Here is a 21366-nt window from a genome sequence, read left to right on the forward strand (position 1 = left end):
CGTGAATGTTTAGTCAAGACTTTTCAATCCATTTTCTTTCTTTCCTTCAAGTGTATAATAATCTTAGATTTTAATTTCAATCCCTTCATATTAAAATTTGCATAACAATTAGCAATTATTTATCTTTCATTAGCTTCTAGAGTAATAAGGACATCATAGATCACATCATCATTACAATTATTATCATTGTTTATGTTATCATTATCAACATAATTATTATCAAAATAAATATAATAAATTGATCAAGAATATCAATCCACATTTATTTCATCATAAATTAAATCACCAAAATCTATATGATACTTATCTCAATTAAGAAGTTGTCTCATCTGCTTATGCGTTTGTGATTACTCTCTTTATGATCCTTCAACTTTTTTTTCTTTATCTTTTCTAATTGACAAAATAATTCTTTAACTTGCCTTTGCAATTTTTTCACTGTTAACTAACATGGTAATTATGTAATTTGCTTTTATATGTCTTTTATTATTAGTTCATATATGTTTCTTTCCGAGAGAGAACATCATCATCCTCTTTAACAAAAGTATGTTCTATTTGCGACTATCTCTTTCAGTTATGGTTATTCAACATCACACAATAATTATTCACTATGAATAGTTGGGATATGATACCAACTAATGTAATTAAAAAATAAAACAAGAAGCCATGTTAAAATAAGACAAAATCAAAGCCGAAAAGGGTTTCACAAAAAAGTTGAAATTCATGCTTTATTGTTGCAAGCCGAATCAAAAGTTTTTTATGAAAAAATGAATGTGCAGGGGTTTTCAATATATTTTTTGACATTAAGAACAAGTTTTAATTGAAAATCAAAAGGTTGATGTATACATTTAATTAAATAAATCAAAAAATCATATATACCAATAAATACAAAAAAGAGTTGTTAACACTAACTAAAGACTAAGATGAAAAGTTGAGAGGTAGATTTAGATCAAGATATTTGATCTTTCAAAACAGGTCATGGACCTAGTTTGGGGTTAATAACTTTAATTTTGGAACAAATACTTTATTTAATTAAACAAAAATGAAAAACAAACACTCTAAAAAGTGATTAAATAAAATTAAAGCAAAAAATATATATTATGTAGGGTTGCACAAAACGAATGCCCACTAAAATTAGAAAATAATTTGCAATCTTATTCGAAAACCAAATCAAAAATAAACTATGTTTTATTGAAAAAGAAGAAGAAAACTTTTTTAAATTTATTTATTTAATTTAATCTTAGTTAAAATTAAATACCCACTAGGTCAAGCATCCCACACATGTTTAATTACTCCATTTTAATTAAAAATCTAAATAAATAAATTAAAGTTAGAAAAGGACCTAGACAGCCAGCCCATTAATAAATAAATAAAAAAGCCACACACGTTGATAGAGGATAAAAAAATTTTATTTAAAAACACTAATAAATATATGTATAATGCCAATAAACCAGCCTATGAACTCAACACACTCCTAAAATGGTCATAAAAAATATAAAATCAAATCAAAAGAAATTTCTCTTTAAACCCTATTTCTACTTTTTTCAACAAGTTAAAGGGTAAAACACCTCAATAGAATACCTATCATCAAATGAAACTTGTTGACACCAAGAATGATTTTTTTATCACCAAAATATGGCCAACCAAGTACTTTCTCTCTCATTCACCATTTTTCAACAAGTTGCTTTATTCTCACCCAATCACAAAACCGAAAAATGAATAAAATGATGTTTTAGACAAAAAAAAATGTGCCAAACTATATGGACCAAAAACAAATTTGCCAAACTCTTAAGCCATAAAATCCTAATTAAAAACGCACTAGACAAACATTGGTTTAAACAAAAAAATCATTCTTTGCCTCATTCACAAATTTAGTCCTTGAATTTTAGTTTTTTTTAGCCATTAAAACCAAAATTGTTTTTGCAAAATTAAGCATCAATCCAATGTCATAAGATTTTATAGACATCTCGATATATAAATAAAACGTAAACCAAAATAAGGTATAAGGTATATTTCCAAGCCAACGCAATGTAGAAAAATGAATTTAAGTGAAGTTTTTTTTTATGATCTGGGTAAAAAAAGGACAAAAAAATTACAATCCACAATAAAAATTACTCACATGCCACAATGCACAATGCAATTCAACAATAAAAAATCCCTTATCTATAAGATTTTTTAATTTAATTTTAATTTTAATTTAATGATTTTAATGAGTGATTGTTCTATGATGGTATTGTAGTGTACCAGGCTTGTGTCTTGTAGTCATTGAAAAAAAAAAAAACATCATTTTAATATAAAAAATGTTTCTCTTTTTTTATTGAAAATATTTTTAAAAGTTGTCCAAAAAACAAGTAAATGAGAATAGTAAATAAACTTAACACTACCAGAATTTTACATTTACCAACGGAATTTTCCATCAGTATTTGTACTATCATTTCGTTGGCAATTAATTTTCTGATGGGATCACATACAGAAATGCTTCATCAGTGAATCTTTCATCGGTATTTTTTTTCAGTAATAAAAAAATATTATTACTGATAGATTTATTGATGTGAAAAACACGCTAAAAAAATTTACCCACTTCATTCCGTCGGTATTTCTCTCGAGAGTTTATCATAAAACCGACAAAAATACTGTATGCAATTCCATCGGTGATTATTTAAAAATATTTTTAAAAAAAAAAATCTATTTAACAAAACTAGAAAATAATTAAACTAATATAAATCAACACTCCATAATACTCAGAACTAAGTTGCATGGAAAAAAAATCAACTCAAACAAATTTGCAACAAATAAATAACAAAAGAAAATAACAACTACAACAAATAAATAAATCAACTAAAAATAACTTCAAATGAAAAAAATAAAGTTGCGATTACTAAGAATTTAAAAATCCTATAAATAAATCAACTAACAATTCATCTCATATCAACAAAAAAAGTCCTACAACGACATTCATACAATTATTAAGAACAAAAAAATTTAAAAGTAAAAAATATATAATGAAGAAAAAATAAAAAAATATTATCTTAATGTAGTTGTAAGTGAAGTTGAGAAGAGAAAAATAAATAAATTCATGAAGAATGTTAATTAAAAAAACTGAGAAGAGAAGAAGAAAAGAGAAAAAGACATACGTGAGTGTGGAGGAGAAGAGAAGAGAAGAGAAGAGAAAGAAAGAAAGAAAGAAATGGATGTTGATGTTTTTTACATAAGAGGAAGAAGAGGCTTATTTGTTGTGAAATGAGGGATTATAGTTTTTTTAATAGAGCATTTTACCGATGAATAATTAAATATTTATATTTTTAATCATTTCATCAATGATTCTGTTTGTAATTTTTAATTTAATCAAGAATTTTTAAAAATCGCCAAATATCACCAATGACTTTTCAATCTGTCGATAATTCCATCTGTAATATTCAATTTAATCAAAAATCTTCAGAAACCTGTCAAATAACACTGATAACTTTTCAATCTGTCTGCGATTTCATCTATAAAGAACAGTAATTAATATTGTAATTAAGAAGTGAACAATTCCAGAGTTCTATGAAAAATACTAATGGAAAATTCCGTTGGTAATTTCTTTTGTAATTGATATGATTAACAGTATCAGGGAAAAGTGAACAATTTACCAATGAGTTTACAAACGGATTTATTGACGATATTATATCATCATTAATTTTTTTTGGTATAAAATACATGTCATTGTACTTTTTGGCTTTGTTTTAATTATTTTTTTCCACTGTAATTTCATCGGTATATACCGAGAGAATATTTTTATCAGTAAAATTCATTATAATTTACTGACAAAAATATTTTGTCAGTATTTTCATTTGTATTTATCAATTTTCTAGTAGTGTAAATGAGTAAAAGGTTTTAAGTTTTTCTAAACTATTATTGTTGTTGTTGTTGTTGTTGTTGTTGTTGCTGTTGATACTTTTACCAAAAGTATTTTGATAATTTTTTTCTATTTAACAAGTAAAAGGTTTTAATTTTAAAAATCTCTAGTAATGTATGGATTTCCTTTTCTTAATGAGTAAAAGATTTAATTTTTAAATAAGAATTTTTTTATTCTTAACATTAGTCTAGTGGAGAAGTAAGGAGTGCACATAAATAGTCTTTACTACTATTGTCATTGATGATACACATAAATTTTTTAAAAAAAAAAATTCTTTCTATGGCTGGAATTTTCTACTCCAACATCAAGTTTGTTTATTCAATCTTGTCCTGATACACCTTTCTATGTATTTGTTTTTAGGTTTTTAAGAATGGTGAGCACAAACTTTTCATGCGCACAATTTTCTATGCATACATAACCTTTATTATGCATAACATCATTTTTTATAACAATAACATTGCCCATCACTAATATTTTAACCATTAGCACTCATAGCAAAACAATCATGGTATGACACAATAATAAATGAAGCCACCATGGCTAGCCAATGTTAGCACAAAATTTTCTTCATCAATGATACATCTCCTTCTTTATGAAAAAGAGTCCAAGCACTGAGTGTATAAAATATACTAAATTACTTGGAAAAATCCAAATTTCATTATTGGTCAAGCTCAACTTAGCTATTGAAAGTTGAAAATATACATTTACATTATTGGCCTTAAAAGCTAGTTATGTCATAAAAAGTCGTCAATAACCAGTCATGATACTCTACCATTATAGGCCTAGGCCATAAACTCTTCCTCTCCATGCATCTCTCTTTGTGCATTTTCTTTTATACACATTACACTTCTCTTATATTTGGAGGCTCTCCTGTTATTTTAGATGAACGTCTAGCCTCCTGTTAAGTCTGTCGATACACGACGTTGCTCGGTAGCTCTAAATTTTTTTTATTAACAAAAAATTAATTGGGAAATGAAGATTTTATTGGACCATCTAGTAATTTGAGGGAACTAGAAGTTCCAAATTAGACACTAGTCTCAGATATTTAGGTACTGGGTTAATTATGATTAAAGAAAAGTAGACACCACTCTTAAATCATCTTTTCAAGTGAAAGGTTACCTTTATTTATGTTTATGTTTATGTTTAGTTTATTCAAATGCTATAATATGTTGAGCTTATTTGCAATTTTTTTTTAGGGTTAATGTCGGTCCCTAAAAATTTAAAAATAATTTTTATAGGAGACACATTAAAAATTAAATCAGTCCTTAAAATTATAGGACTCGTTGAAATGTTGACGTTTAACCCTAAAAAGGAGAGTAACTTCCAAGTTGCAAACAAAAACAAAAACAATGGACATCATATTTTTTTAAAAAAAAAAACTTTTAACATCTGTCTTTTTAAAAAAAAAATGATGAGTTGACGAATAATATTCATTCATGAAAAGAAAGATTATGTTGGAATTGCTAAAAATAGGCATAACCCATATTTGAGAATTAGGCTTTAAACTCTGGCACGATGACGGGATAAAATAGGTGTTGGACTTGCATCGTCATTCTTCTTTATATTTATTTTGGGTATACTACAAAAAAAATATATATATATATATATATATTATATATATATACATGTATAAAAAACAAATAAAATATCCTAAAAGTCCCTAAAATTACATGAGTGCCACTATATGAGAAAAAAAGAGAAAAAACTCTTGAACTTCCCCGGAAATGAAAAAAATATCCTTGGTGGCGCGTGTAGCTCGCGTACAACCACTATTGAAGGGGGAATTTTCGGTGAGATTCCAAGCCAAAAGGGGCAGATTCTGGTATATCTCGATGAGAAGATTTTGATGATTATGGTGGTGATCATTGATGGTTGATGAGAGAGATTGATGATTTGAAGCTTCGAGTGGCCGAAGATATCAAGACCTTTTTGGAAATATTAAGCAACAAAGTTGATGAAAACTAGTTGGGGTTTACTTGCAAGGAAAAGATGAGCCTTTATGTGGTTGTTTAACGACTTGAGGTGACTGAAGTTAGGAGATTTAAGGAGAGAGAGAATCGTCGGTTAAAGGAGAAAGAGTCTATGAGGTTTGCTAAGGTGAGGATGCGAGCATGGTAGTCCAGTGCACTTGGAGCTTGTGGACTGCTGATCACTTCTAAATTGATCTTTTGGCTACGGTTTGCTTGATCTAAAAATTGATTTAAAGGTCCTAATTGATAGATACTTGCTTTTGGTGTGATAAGATGTATTGGATGCTTGGTACACCGAGTGACATGGCAAGATAGGATCAAATGACACATTTTTTAAGGGTTGAGATGGATTTGGGTTTTAATCTAGTGTGGTAAGCCGTATTAAATTAGATTCAATCAAGGGTTCATAACTAATACTATTAGATCTAACAATTAGGATATTTTTGGTGTTTTTTTTAGTTGTTTTTTAAAAAATCAATATCTTACTAGCGCAAAGTAAAACTAAAAAAACATCGACAATATCTTTGAGTTATTAACATTTGTATTAACTGGAGGCACAACATTTATGTTAATGAAACACGACAAGAAACATGGAGCCGCCTTGAAGAAAATTTTCACTTGCACCAACTGCTCTATTGAAAAAAAAAAACTTTTGTATTATTAATTTTTGTTTTATTATACACACACACACACACACACACAGGTAAAACTAAAAACTCAAATCAGTATTAGAAAACCTTGTTTCAACCGCTAAAAAATCAATTTTGATTATCGAAAATTAATTTCAAACACTAAAAAATATTTTTCAACCAGTATCAACCCGGTGGACCTGATTTCGACCTAAATAACAGTTTTAACCCTAAATGACTTGAAACTCATCCCAATTGACATGGTTTGACTTGTATTGACTCGATGAACACAGTTTTGACTGAAAATGATGGTTTTGAACCAAAACGGCCTAAAACTCATTTTTTTACTCTGATTGACATAGTTTGACCTATATTGGCTAGTGGGATCGATTTTTCATCGAAAATGACAATTTTGACCCGAAATGGCTTGAAACTTATTTTTTGTCCTAATTGACACGATTTGACTCGTATTGACCCATTGAACTTGTTTTTTTTATGGCAAAAAGGTGGTTGACGTGAGAAAAATATATTTTTGAATTTTAAACTTTTTTCTTAATTTTTTTTATTTTTTTGAATAAAAATAAAAAATAAAATAACATACAAGAAAATTTTGGAGAATCCAAAATTGGGTTATTACAAAGTCCATCAAATAGAGACTAGCTCAATCACTTCATTAGCCTAGCCATGATACAACCATGAAAAATCCATATTTTATTTTGAAGTTTCTTTCATTATTTGATAAATTATATCCATAGTTATAATGATTGGCTTAACTGGTTGACTCATAACTTGAGCTACTTAGAGCCTTGGTCCAGTCAAAAAAATAAGACAATCAGGGTTGTATTTGGCTCGGGGAGACTCGAGTGACCTGCCAGGTCAATCAAGGACCTGCATGACCCGTTGTAACCCGATAAAGACTCATCTTTTTTTATAAATAAGAAAATCTATTTATAAATACCAAGACTAACATATTTATCTACAACAAGAAAAAAAAAATTCATGGTTTGGTGCTCCCAAAATAAACTATTTTTTTCCCTAACAAGATAGAAAATTAATGTACAAACCCCTAGCTTCACATTTTTTTTGGGTGGGTGCTCCCCAAAACAAAGCATCTAAAATAGTAGTTTTATTTGAAGGGTAAAAAAAAATTACTATCAAAGACAAAAGCTAAGGCATCAAAGGTTTTTCTTTATCTCAACCCAATCTTATGCATACGAGCCTACTACTTTTTTTTTATTAGTTACTAGCCCATATCAAAGTTCACTAATAAACACTAGAGAAATGTTTTATTTTTTCAATATTGTATTGGAAGTCCATTAGTATATATATTTTATATTCACAAGAAAGTTGTACTTTTTCAATGTAGGAGAATTTTTTTTTATTTAAATACTTCAACTTAAAAAAAGAAGATAGTATCTTTCTAATATAGGATAAAAAAAATCTTTGAAAATCATCTTTTAAACTTTATTATTTACAAAAATATATAGCTTACATACACATAAATTGTTTTTATTTTTTTCATTTGAGATATTAAAACCTCAAATATATTTTTTAAAATTTTTGTGGATTGATCTAGGTCAATCTATGCGATCCAGGACTAGATCCCTTAATCGGATCAATTCTCAAACCGGATTTAATAACTATAAATATAGCTAATAATAAAATAAAATAGGAAAGCGCTCACCAAACTTTCTATATCGTTTTTTCTGTATCCACTATTTAAAAAGGGCAAAGGAAATGTTAGTTACCAAAATAGCCCAGTTGAGTGGCCATGCCATTTCTGATTTTTTAAAAAAAGGTTACTACACTTTTCGTTCAATTTGGTTTTGCTGGACAGGGACCCCAGCATTCCCACCTTGTCCGAATAATGTGTCCGAATAATTTTCGACTTGGAATCTCTGACCATTATCAGGATTCTGTTCAGACTCACTGAAAAAGAAAAAGAAAAAAAAATATATTTTGCTTTCACAATTCATGAATTCTCTTGAACCGGACTGCACGTACGAGACTCAAAAGTCACGTGTAGAATGATGTTGTGTTCATGATATTCACGTCTTCTCTCTCTCTCTCTCTCTATAAAAAGTCTTCCTCTGTTTTTGATGCTACCAAAATACTCTCTCTGCTACTATTGTTATTGCTGCCAATACAATAATAATAATAAAAAAAAAAAGGAAAGCAGCTTACCAACCTTCTATTTTGGTCTTTTTGTATCCATTATTTATAAGAGGTGGAGGAAATGTTAGTTACCAAACAGCCCTTAGTTGATGGCTAAATCATTTTTCTGATTTTATTATTATTATTATTATTGATATTAGCAGTCTCCATCTTCATTGACCTTTTGCACTACTTTCAATTTCATTCAAAGTCTAACCAAGTCTTTGTCTCGTTTCATTAAATTCCATCGCAAGATGTCACACAAACTTGTGATGTGGGATACATGTAAAATATTATCATTAATCAATTGATCTAAAAATAATATGGTGAAGGGATTTTCATAGTAATGTTGCATTCATTGCCAATTAAACTGAAGAAACAAATTTCTTTTTTTATCGCTTCAATAATTCTTTATCGAAGTGGTAGAGAAGCTTAGGAGTTAAACATAATTCAATGGGATATTAAAGCATGCTATAAGAATATCTATTGTATTTAAATCGATCGAGGATTCTAAGCAAAATTACATTAGTTAGAGTAAATCAAACGAGGAAATACACTGTAAGGTTGGGTTGAGAAAAGTCACATGTTCAAGCTATAATTAAAATGGTAAGAATTAAATTAACAGTAATAAAAAAATAAAGGAAATCGTCAAACACACGTCAACACCATTAACACAAAGATGTTGGGCTTGGTTTTGAGCCCAGGTTATACTCCTTGACAATGCCCTTCTCCTCTCCGTTTGGGCCTTTTCTTTTCCTTCATTTCTTTTTTTCTTTTTCTACCCGATTGGGTCATCTATCTTCTTCTTTTCCTTTCTTCTTTGCTGCCCTGTGGGGCCCTCTTTTTTTATTCTTTCTTTGCTTCCTGGTTGGGCTTTCTTTTACTCCTATTATTTGGGCTTAATTTTGTAGCCCTATCACTATATATTAAATATTTTTAAACGAAAACTCAGGTATTTAAAATTAAAATTAAGAAAAGGTGGAACTCAAGAGATCTGGCTTGGAAATCTAAGGAAGTGTTTGTTTCTGCGTTTGTAACTGCGTTTTGACAAATTTCAAATTTTTTTTTTTTTTTTTTTTTACTAAAATTAAGTTACGGTTGTACTTTTTGGATCGTTTTGATGTGCTGATGTCAAAAATGATTTTTAAAAAATAAAAAAACATCATTTACATGTATTTCGGCACGAAAAGCTATTTGAAAAGCAACCGCTACCACACTGCCAAACACGCTCTAACTCGTTGGGTAATAAAATAACCCTGCTTTAAGCAAAATTCGCACTTTCCTGATGCATTAGGGACCTAATTGAAAACATTGATAGTTTGGGATCTAATCGAAGATCAGTTCATAGTCGGTTACTAAATTGAGATTTTCTATGAAACTATAAAGGGGAGATTATTTGTCCGTTTAGTGTCGTGCCCAGTTCGAGCAACAGGGGATTCTGAACTGAGAGGTTCGTTTGCCCTTTCTTTTTGTTGGGTTTCGGATGAAATTCCTGTTTTTTTTTTGTAGTTGTTTTTATACTCTTTTTCAGTTTTTTATATTTATAATCTTAGATTATGTTTCTTTTCTTTAAATTTTTACTCTTTTTTATCTAGTTTCTATTCTTTTAAATTTGATCTATAAGGAATAAATCATTGAATTGAGTGGTATTTTTTGCTTTTTAGATATAGAAGAGGAAGAAGATGGAAGCAGAGTTGATAAATGCAGAGCTGGTGTTGCCAACACACTTCAGTTTCAAGAGGATACAGATATATGAGAAATACCCAAAGGGACAACCAAGAGGCCGTTGGAAACACCTTAAGCAGATTCTTCAGGCTGAAAATTATCAGAATTGCCCTCCAGATGAACCCAACTGTAAGCTCCTCATTTAAGAACAACCTCCGCCATTTCCTAGCTTCTCTTTTTTTTTTTTATTACTTTAATTCGAAGTCTGGTTGTGATTTGTTTGATATATAGCTGAAAAAGTTATCCTTTGGTGATTTTTTTTGGATGAAGAAAGGGAAGCCATTATTTATTGCATTAGCATTCCATTGTTTCAGTATTTGTGGGTTCCTGGGCCCACAAAAGGTGAAATTTGAAGGAAAAATGTAATGGTGATTATTTTGTACAATGGTAGCACCATGGGGTTTTATAGGGGATTCTTGTGTTCTGCCCGTTGTTCAACAAATAAATTGCATGGTTTAAGTTGGATTTTTTAACATGTTTCTGCAGATGGTTGTTTTTTTATTTTTCTATTTTAAGGTTTTTGTTTTTTGTATTGATAAATTTGATATTAGGCTAGGCTTGATAAGAGGTTAAATTACCTTTGCTGTTTTTTTCCCCCTCTTGCAGATGTTAATATTGAGTCACCACCCTCCATGCACCCACCTTTGAGAATATGCGATATTACAGGATTTGAGGTGCATGTTTCTGTTGAGATGTGTTTAGTGCTTGAATTGGCAATGAAATTCATCATTATTTCTAGCTCATTGCGAATAATGCGGCCAACTTGAAAATGTCATATAAATCAGATCATGAATGAATGAGTCAATCACTGACATTAGATTTAAATTTTAATGGATTGAAATTTAGAAATGTCTTTGAGTGTCATCACTGGTTATTTTCATCAGTTGACTCATATCCTTCTGAAGTCCTTTTTATTTTGAGTGTCGGGAGGAAGAGCTACTTTGTGTGTCAAAACCTTGCTTGTTGAGTATTTGGTGGTCTCAAATTGAGAGATATCATCAGCTGTTAATGATAATCTGCATTTTATTCCTTGCCTGCTATTCAGCTAAGATACACCTGCTGTCATTGAGGATTAGGATTAAAGTTTCAAATGTTCTTTAGCTTGTTCAATGGAATTGAGGATTAAAGTTTCAAATGTTTCTTTTACTTGACTTCATTGGCCTTGGCATTTTTTTTTGTTAGTTGCATGGTGAATCTTTTTTGGGTTTTGAATATCATGAACTTATTTGTTGCTGTGGATAAACAACTTGGTTGTCCTATTGCCAGTTCAAATTTGGACACTACAAACTATTGGTTGAGAAAAAACAATTGTAGGCTAGATTTGTTTGGCTTCATCTAACCTAAATATAATCCTGTAACTTGAAGGAGGCTTTCCGATCAATTTGCATCATCTAAGTACCTCATCAACTTTCTTTTAGAGTGAGAAGATTATTATGAGCTGTCCATCATTCTTCATATTATGCATTGCCATAATTTGGTTGAGCTACTCTGTCTCTTAGTTTTTGAACTCATCACTTATAATTTGCTTGAGCTTGAGCTTGTTTACATCCGTACAAGCTTATTGTCTTGATGAAATTGAGGATGGAGGTAGAGTTCCAACAATTGCATAACTCAGACTAAGAACTGGTTCCTGTTTCCTGCTTGGCAATGTTCTTTATTATGTCATTACATGTCGCATCATATTTGTAGCAATATTCTGAGGATGAATTACATCCGAGTACTCTATTGCTTGTTAGAAATGTGAAAACTGGAAGTTAGTGGTTGGGGAAAAATTCTAAGATAGATTTGTTTGACCAGATTTAACATGTAATCTTGCAACTTTGATGAAGCAAATGTGCCCTGGGATGTCCTGGTACGCATCTTTGAAGCTGCCCTGGGATGTCCTACAACTAGATTCCTAATACGTCTGCTTTTGTTTAGCTGGAAGAAGCCATGGTGCTGAAGTTTAGATTGTTCAGGATTGAGCATGGCGTTCAAGATTGTGCTGACCTTGTTAAATGTTTATGTTGATATACAAAATTGAAAAGTAAAAAGCCTAGCTATCCTCTGTTCTTGAGTAGCTTGACACTTAGACACCATATGTTATCAATTCCATTCATCCCATCAAATAAAGATTGAACATGCAATGATTAACTGCTACTATCTTGAATGCTATCTGAAACAATATGGAATAGTATACCAATCTCTTTACAGACCCTCTTACACATAGCGAACTTCTTCTGCAGGCACCTTACCATGATCCAAGGACCAACCTCCGTTATGCAAATACTGATGTCTTCAAACTCGTGAGATCACTCCCAAATGAGCATGTGCAAAGGTATCTTGCATTGAGAAATGCAGCCGTTACTCTGAAATAACTTGCCAGAATTCGCCTTGACAATGCTAGCCTGCTCCTGTTTCTGTTTCTGCATGAGATAGGTAGAGCTATTAAATAGTTTAGCTCAAAGAGATGCATATTTATTGTTATTTGTGATCTGTACTGTGGTGAGAGTAAACATGATTAATTGCACCGAACTATGTTTTGAAATTTGTCGGAATGTCTCCCCTCTCTCCTTTTCGCTCGAGCTGATTTGATGTAAACCAATCATTGTCTGTAGCTTAGGTAACTGGATCATTTATGGATATTGACCGTTTGGCTGGCTTGCTATATCATGCAGTTGATAGGTTCTTGAATTGTGCATGGCATTAAAAACTAGTGCAATTGCCTATGAAATCATCTCCATCCTTGCTCCCAACATTTCTATGTTTTTCCACTTGAATTACATCATTGCCAACATCTCTCGGTTTTGGTGGTCGAGTTTATACAGAAACCCTCCTTTTGTTTGGTTAACGCTGTTCAAATAAAGTACATCCATCGATAGAATCACCTAATATCTTTAGTGATTTTGGGCAAAGGCAGAGCTGCCTCAATCTCTAAACGAAAACACCAAAGTTTACAAAATTCCAACTGTTGGCGTTACAAACCTTAAGTTTCCATGCTCTGAAAATGAATTTAGTTGAGATGGCTGTTAAAAACACGTCCTTTTGTTGAGGATGAGCTCAACGTAAGTAAGCCGTAAAGGTAGCTGCACGAATCCATCTTTTCTTCACTAAGTTGTGTTATTGATTGAATTAAATGTAAATTGTGGTGGCAGTGTTTCTTTATTCAAGATGTTGCACCAAATATATCTTTAAGGATATTGCTTTCAGTGGGAATATGTGTGGTGATAAATTTAATCAAACACCATGTCCCATCCGGACTGATCATTTGATGATTTGAAAATACCATCATGCCTTGTGCCAAACACAGGTCATCATCACATATCTAAGAAAGAACCCTAAATTACAATGCCCTTTTTTATTTGCTTCAATGTAGTGGAAATTCAATAGTGCATAATCACATTCAAGTAGGTCTTCTTAATGGTCCTTTCAGCAACGTAGTATTGCCCCAGGAGAAATCACTTATAAAAATTTAAGCTTCAATCTAACAATCAGATCTTTTGTTATCATAGTTTTAAAAAGTTAATGAATCTTGATTGTTCTATATATTTTTTTTTTAATCTAGACCTAGTTTAAGTTTTACTAGCCCGTAAAACTATTTATTAAGTTATTTACATAATTTGAGTTAGATCTCCAACAAGTAATGTCAAATCATCACCCGACTATTTAGAACCGCGCCTACTACACCAGGAGGAGGAAGGGACATGGCAATTGTGGGTTTCAGTTGGAGTTGCTGTCTGGCTGGTTTTGGGCTGGTTGGTTCAGGCTGGTGGGTTTGGCATGGTGTGGAGGAGGCTTCGGGAATCACTATGGTGGTTTTGATTAGTTAGGTTGACAGGAACAAAGGATTTTATTTATTTTTCAAAATTTATTTTATGTGGGGCACTAGATGTTTTTGGTGGATAGGTTGATGGGGTTTTAAATCTTAAAATCATCCTCCTAATTAGGTCACTCTAGGTCCATGCATCTATAATTTCTAACTTTTAATAGAATAGCCACGATTATTAAAAAATATATATCCTTAAATAACTTTTCAAACATTACTATCACAAATAATTCATTGTGAAGAAAACCAAATTTGATTGAAAACAATGGGGACTTTTCATTGATGTATCAATTAATATTTTTCAGTGTGCAAAGAATGTAAATATTTTTTTTTTAAGAAAAAAAAAAACGCAAAATTACTATTATTATTCCTGGTACTGGAAAAGTAATTTTCCCAACTCCAAGTCTCCGTCTTGAATTACCTTTTGCACTACTTTCAATTTCATTCAAAGTCCAACTAAGCAAAGATGTTATTATTATTATTCCTGGTACTGGAAAAGTAAGTCTTTGTCTTGTTTTATTAAATTCCACCGCAATCATCTATATTTTGCTGTTTATATAATTTTTTAGGTTTTTCTATAAATTAAATAATTAATTTATTATCAATTTAATAATTGATTGATTTATATTTAAAAATCAAATACAATATTTAACAACATATCATAATCCTCTATAAGCTAAAAATATTCTTATAAGTTGTAAAAAAATTAAATTAGAATAGTAACCAAAACTTAAATGAGAAAAAGGTTTTAATTTTTTCTAAAATATTATTATTATCTATATTTTTATCATAAGTATATTGAAAACTTCTTCTTTTTTAATGATTAAAAGGTTTTAAATTTTTCAAAATTTTAGAATGGTTAATGTATGGGTTTTCTATTTGATGAAGTGTTAAAATCAAATATATTAGTTGTTAAATTATGAGTTCATCAAGTATTTCTTTAATAATTCCCTTCTCAAGTATAAGAAAAATTATATTAATGAATACCTTTGAATTACTTGCGAAAAGTTCTATTTTAGAGTGTTTGAGGGCCTTTTAATAATAAATTCTATAAATTTATATATATATATATATATATATATATATAAAAAGATGTAATAAATAGACTAAAAAGAATTAAATTCTTAGAATTGAGTTGTTTAAGGGGTATTTATAGTTTTTGAACCTTATCTTTTCCTTGGATGAAGGGGCTAAAGAGTAATTTTACTATGATAACATTTATTAAGGGTAAAGATCTTTTACACAAGCATTAATGAATATTAATGAAAGAGGATACCTCTTATACAAGCATTATTAAACATTAATGAAAGATGATATTTCTTACATAAGCATTAATGAGTATTAATATAAAAATTTCTTATACAAGCATTAATAAATATTAATGAGAGATGAGATCTCTTACACAATTATTAATAAGAAAAAAAAACTCAAAACATGTTTTTGGGCATAAAAAAAAAAAAATCAAGACCTAACAAGACACACCCTTTAGGGATGAGCTGGGGTGGTGCATCTAAGGCCCCACTTGAGCCCATCCCAAGGTGCTGGGCCGACACCTAACACCTAGGATTGGGTTGCCTCTCGAGACCGCTAGATGGTGCTTAGTGGACGCTAGAACCCGAGCATTAGCTTGAGCCCACCTCGATACCTGGGCTCGAGTGTTCTACCAAGCCCATCATAGATGGATGGAAATGGGCTAAGAATTGGCCATGACCATTATGTGTTTTGTGATAAAAATAATATATCTTGAGCCATAACTTTTTCCTATAGGCTAAAAGGTTTGAATTCTAAATTATATATATATATATATATATATATATATATATATATAAACAAGCAGTGTACATAAATAGTCTCATCCGCAAAGACTTTATGCTCGACAACCAATTTCATTTAAATTTTGAGTCGTTGTCTTCAAGGGCAGAGTTAGGAATTTTTCCTGCACTGAGTTATTAAATAAATATATAAATTTTTATTAAGATAAATTATTACCTTATGCATATAAATTTTTAAAATTAACAGTAAAGTTTTAATTCAAATACACTATCTAAAATATTAAAAATTAAATTTGAAAATACATAAAATTAAAGTGAAAGTAAAAATAAATTCACTATTAAAGTTACATTCTTCGATGTTTTGTGGAATATAATTCATCTATAATCAAATCTGAATCAATATTGTAATAACCTCTCAACTAGAATAAAATAACAATCTCTTGTCAACTAGAAAACAAAGTAATTAATTTTTTTTTCTCTCTCAATTTCCCCTTCCTTCACTTGATTTTTCCTTAGATTAGTGCTTTATAAGTTGGACTTTATAAATTTACAAGGTTATTCTCGTACTTTTTTTCTTATTTTGTTTTCCTTGGATTTGTTTTTTTGTTTTCCCCTTACTTTTCTCTCTAGCTTTTTCTTTTCTTTTCCTATTATGTTTTTTTCCAGTTGGCAACATATAAAAGGAAGGAATAGTTGATTTATTTTATTTTTTAATGGAAAATAACTATTTTACCTTTAATGAGTTGTTTTGTTTTTATTTGACGTTTTTTTTTTGTTAGCGCTACCAAACCCCATTCATCCTAAAATTTTAACTAAATTTTATTCAATATATTTTAAGATCCCTCATAAAATTTAAGTTCAATTTGATGGTCGGATTAAAAATTACGTCCAATAACGTAAAATTAGTTAAATTGTGATTTTTCATCAAATTTCTAAATTTCTCCAAAAATTATGAAATTTTAACCCAAACTAAAATATTATATTATAAGGTTCCCCGTAAATTTTTAAAATTTTTTAATATTTCAGTTGAGAATTTTTATATATAAAACTAGTAAAAAAATATTAATAAAATCTTAACTTGAGAGCTCATCTAAATCTTTAACATGCCTCCAGCCCAGGATGTACTGCTATCAAATGGTGCACCTTGATAAGCTCAGGCTGTCGTATAATATCGGCCAGGTAATCGATCTCCAGAGATCAAAACATACATGGTTTGGCGAGGTCCTAGCATGATGAGTGAGGTGGTAAAAGACTTGAGACAAAAGGCAACATCACCAACAATTGTAAACATATGGTTGGCTATGACGAGGAAAAGTAACTGAGTGGCTGCAACATTTTAGCCAATCACAATGATAGCTAAAATTTAGATTTGCAAATGACACGTTGTGTCGTTTGTTGTTGCCTGCATATCGTTTTTCAAGATAAATAGGGGCGAACATGCCTTTCAAATATAAAATAAATAAATAAATAACAAGTGCAAGCATGTAGGTCTAGAATTCTTTTTTTAATTTTTTTTGTATAGATAAACTTTATCAAATAAAAAGAATTTTTTTAAATAATATTTCTAATATAAATAACTATGCATAATATTTTTTATTTTATTTTATTCAATCAATTTAATGTCTGTTTATTTTTATTATAATTTAATTAAATTAAAAAAATATTTGAATAAATTAGATTAAGCAAATACAATAGGATAAATATTTTATCTGTGAAATTAAATATCTTGATTTACATCTGTTTCTTGATTTTTTTAATTTTAATTTTAGTTATCATTAATAACTTATTTATTTATTAACACATATAATTTTTAATTTATTTAATTACTTACATGTCGTAAGCTTTTTAATTTAAATTTATAATATTTTTAGCAATAAAAATATATTGAAAAAAATTTTAATAAATTTTTTTCTTAAAAAATAATATATGTACATGACGCAGCGACAAACTTAAAAATTCAAGAAAGTGAAGACCACATTGATTGTATGAAAGTTTTTTTTTAATAATAAAAAAAAAACACTTACTTTCTCAGGTTTGTTGATAACCTTCAGAGGTTGCCCTTTCTCTATTTTTAAATTAGTAAACAAAGTACAGGAAAAGTAAACAAAGTACGTAGACTTGGGCGCTTCATTGATGGAATATTTTTTTTTTTTTCAAATAAGTAAAACTAATTTCTTCTGTTCAGAATAAATTAATAAAACTAAACTCTCTATTCAACATACCATCTTATTTTTAGTATATGAAATTAAAAGACCATCCAAGAGAAAATCACTCTTATCCTTACAAGTGAAAATTAAGAAACAGAAGACAAGGAAAAGAAAAATATACAATCTTAACATAATTGACAAGCTGGAAAATAATTGAAATCAATTTCTACACAGGCAAATCTTCAAATTTTGACCTTTGTATTGCCACCTCGCAAAATAATTCTTCATCAGCCATTCATACTTCCTTGTGTTCATAGCGCATCCAAGAATCACTCCAATTACCAATCCACTTGCATAACCTATCACCACCACCTTCCAACCAAATTCAAGTGGAAATCCCGAGCCCTCATCTTCTTTAGCTGCTGGCGGCGAGTCCTCACCATTTCCACATTCTTTTGACAACGGCTCCCCACACAATCCTGGATTTGCATCAAATGAAGTGTTGTCAAATGTTCCGAATTGGTTTCCTCGTGGTATCGGACCTGAGAGAAAATTGTGAGACACATTAAAGACCTCGAGGAAGGTCAGCTGTGCAAGTTCGCCAGGAATCTCTCCCGAGAGTTTGTTGTGAGAAAGGTCCAAAGATTCAATCTCTTTCAAGTTGGACAAGGATGAAGGGATGCCACCCCTGAGAAAGTTGTTGGAGAGATTGAGCAAATGAAGTGCTTTGAGATCTCCGAGGACCTCTGGGATTCCTCCTTCAAAACCATTACTTGAGAAATCGATAGCAGTAAGACTATCTTGGATCTTCTCATATAAGATCATCACACCTTTGTTTGTCATTGTCATCGAGTACTCATACCAATTTTCCATTACATGATGCGATGTTTGAAAACTTATGTCTGCTTGCATGTAAATCAAGTGCTCATTATGGACATTTTGCATGGCAGTCCAATTTCGGAAATATTCAAGTGGCAACTTACCCTTAAAACTGTTGTTGGAGAGGTCAACAATCTGTAACCTCGGAAATTCAACGTTGGTTTCAGGTTTCCCAATCATACCATGTAGCGCATTAGATCTCAAAATCATAACCCTCAAATCAGGAAGAACACCCAACCAAGAGGGAAAGACGCAATTTATCTTATTTTGTTCAAGATTGAGAATCTCTAGCTTGGTGCAATTGGCTAATGATTTTGGTATCTTCCCAACCAGTTTGTTTTGACCAAAATCAACGATCCTCAATGAGCAGCCACCTGTGAAGGTGTCGGGAATCTCACCCCTGAAACTATTGTTGCGCAGATTCAGAACTGAAGCAGTGCTGCTTTTAATAACCAAGCACGGCGGAAGTTTGCCACTCAAATTGTTATTTGACAAATCAAGGACAGAAAGCGAAGTCAGATTGCAAATAACTTCTGGGATTTCTCCATTTAATTTGTTGTTCGAGACGTTATATTCATAGATTGCTGGTGGTGGAATTGGGAGGGATCCTTGGAACTTGTTTGAACTAAGATCCAGTGAGCGTAGATTATTCCATGGAAGAATGTCGAAGGATTGCTCAAAACCAGTCAGAAGGTTGCCCGCCAGAGATAGATGCTCGAGGGTTATGGTACTCATGTTCATAAACCATTTGGGTATGTGTCCCACAAGCTCGTTATCGGAAAAAAATAAAATCTCTAAATGGTTTTGATAACGCAAGAAACTGGGAAATTCACCTAGATTGTATCCACTTAACGACAATATTTCAAGTTTTGGCAGAGGAATGGTAGCATTGTTGCTATTAAGCAGAGACAGATTGTTACCCGATAATTGGAGTGAAACAAGGTTTCTGAACTTAAGAAGAAGGTTCAAATCCAAAGTACCACTAAAGAGATTATGTGTTAGGTCAAGTTGTTCAAGATTTTGAAGCCTATAAATAGACTCAGGAATCGGACCGTGCAGTTTGTTGACACCAAGGTATAGTGCTGTTAATTGGGTATGGTTTCCTATCCAAGATGGAATTTGACCAGTTAATTTATTTTCATCAAGCACCAAGACGATGAGCTGAGTCAAGTTTCTAAGAGAGGATGGAATGTTACCATATGAATTGGTGTCTTGCAAGTATACATAATTGAGATTGGTTAGATTACCAAGCCAATCTAAGGTAACAGATCTGAAATTGTTGGAAGAAAGCGACAGGTAAGTAAGTTGAAGAAGGTTGACCAAAGAAGGAGGGATTTTCCCAGAGAAAAAATTATAAGAAAGGCGCAGATAGTTCAGTTTTGTAGCATTACCAAGTGAAGATGGTATCACCCCTGAAAAATAACATCCAACCACGTCAAATTCTTTCAATGATTTGAGGTTACCAAGGGACCCCGGTAGCTGACCAGAGAAATTCGTCCCTGCAAGCAACAATATTTCAAGCTGGCTGCCCGACTGAAATTCCGGCAAATATCCAGTGAGATTTGGATTATTCCGGATACTAAGAAAGCGAAGGTTGGGTAATTGGAATATACCCATGGGGAACTCTCCTTGCAATCCACAATCTCTGAGAAATAGAGATGACAAAGAGGATAAGTTTGCCATGATTTTAGGTACTAAATGTTGCAGACCAGGCTTTTGGTGCTTCAAAAAATTCCCTCCCAGGTCAAGGGAAACCAACTTGGAAAGCTCTAAGATCTCTGTTGGAATCTGACCAGAAAAGGAAGAATATGAGAGATTTAGATCAAACAGCCTTGAGAGATTTCGAATCTCGGAAGGGATTTCAGAGTTGTTGAAGTCGTTGTCAGAAAGATTCAGCCTTTTGAGCTGAACAAGGTGGAAGAGGTTGCTATTGGAGTCGATGGAGCCATAAAGAAAGCTGCTACTGAGGTCAAGGCCAATCACATGACCAGAGTCCCCATCGCATTCAACACCATCCCATGAGCAGCAATCGCCACTTTCTCCATTAACTTTCCATGATGCAACCTTAGGATAGGCAGAAGGATCAGAAGAAGCGGACTCATTAATGACAAGGCTTTCCTTGAGCTGCAACAAGGCATGACTCTCGTCATCATGGCATAGAGGCTGCATGGAAGGAGAAGAAGAAGCAGCTCTAAGATGAAACAAAGACAGCAAAAAGAGCAAAAGCATCCGCATGGTTAAGAAACACACAGGTGATGCCATGTTTTTTTAGTAAAGAAACTCTTATCTTTTTTAATAAACAAATAAGAGAAATAAAGCAGTTTATATAGACAAAAATATTCAGTGTGGTAGAAAAGTAAACAAAGTATTGTATTTTTCATTGATTTGATTGA

At 31.3% G+C, this 21366-nt stretch overlaps 2 protein-coding genes across 3 annotated transcripts; one reads left to right on the plus strand and one right to left on the minus strand.

The window, feature by feature from the left end:
* The first annotated feature begins 9935 nt into the window (after positions 1 to 9935).
* Positions 9936 to 13043, plus strand: LOC118039366 (protein EIN6 ENHANCER). 2 transcript variants are annotated; one of them, XM_035046057.2, is made up of 4 exons: positions 9936 to 10095; positions 10310 to 10499; positions 10977 to 11044; positions 12596 to 13043. In XM_035046057.2, exons 2-4 carry the CDS (start codon positions 10328 to 10330, stop codon positions 12725 to 12727), a joined length of 372 nt encoding a protein of 123 aa, XP_034901948.1. In that variant the 5' UTR covers positions 9936 to 10095; positions 10310 to 10327; the 3' UTR covers positions 12728 to 13043. The 2 variants fall into 2 exon arrangements, with proteins under 2 accessions (XP_034901948.1, XP_073261288.1); XM_073405187.1 differs by lacking the exon at positions 12596 to 13043 and adding an exon at positions 12291 to 12575.
* A 5099-nt stretch (positions 13044 to 18142) lies between these two features.
* Positions 18143 to 21366, minus strand: LOC118039362 (receptor-like protein 7). The gene has a single exon (XM_035046054.2). The coding sequence runs from the start codon at positions 21233 to 21235 to the stop codon at positions 18314 to 18316; it is 2922 nt and encodes a 973-aa protein (XP_034901945.1). The 5' UTR covers positions 21236 to 21366; the 3' UTR covers positions 18143 to 18313.

The sequence above is a fragment of the Populus alba genome, chromosome 16 (genome assembly GCF_005239225.2).
Source record: "Populus alba chromosome 16, ASM523922v2, whole genome shotgun sequence".
NCBI classification, from domain to species: domain Eukaryota; kingdom Viridiplantae; phylum Streptophyta; class Magnoliopsida; order Malpighiales; family Salicaceae; genus Populus; species Populus alba.

Excerpts from the sequence above, each read along its gene's own strand:
- LOC118039366 (XM_035046057.2), top strand. The coding sequence starts at position 10,328 with ATGGAAGCAGAGTTGATAAATGCAGAGCTGGTGTTGCCAACACACTTC. Across the intron at positions 10,500-10,976 it reads CCCTCCAGATGAACCCAACT|ATGTTAATATTGAGTCACCA; the intron begins GTAAGCTCCTCA and ends CCCCTCTTGCAG. Across the intron at positions 11,045-12,595 it reads GCGATATTACAGGATTTGAG|GCACCTTACCATGATCCAAG; the intron begins GTGCATGTTTCT and ends CTTCTTCTGCAG.
- LOC118039362 (XM_035046054.2), bottom strand. The coding sequence starts at position 21,235 with ATGGCATCACCTGTGTGTTTCTTAACCATGCGGATGCTTTTGCTCTTT.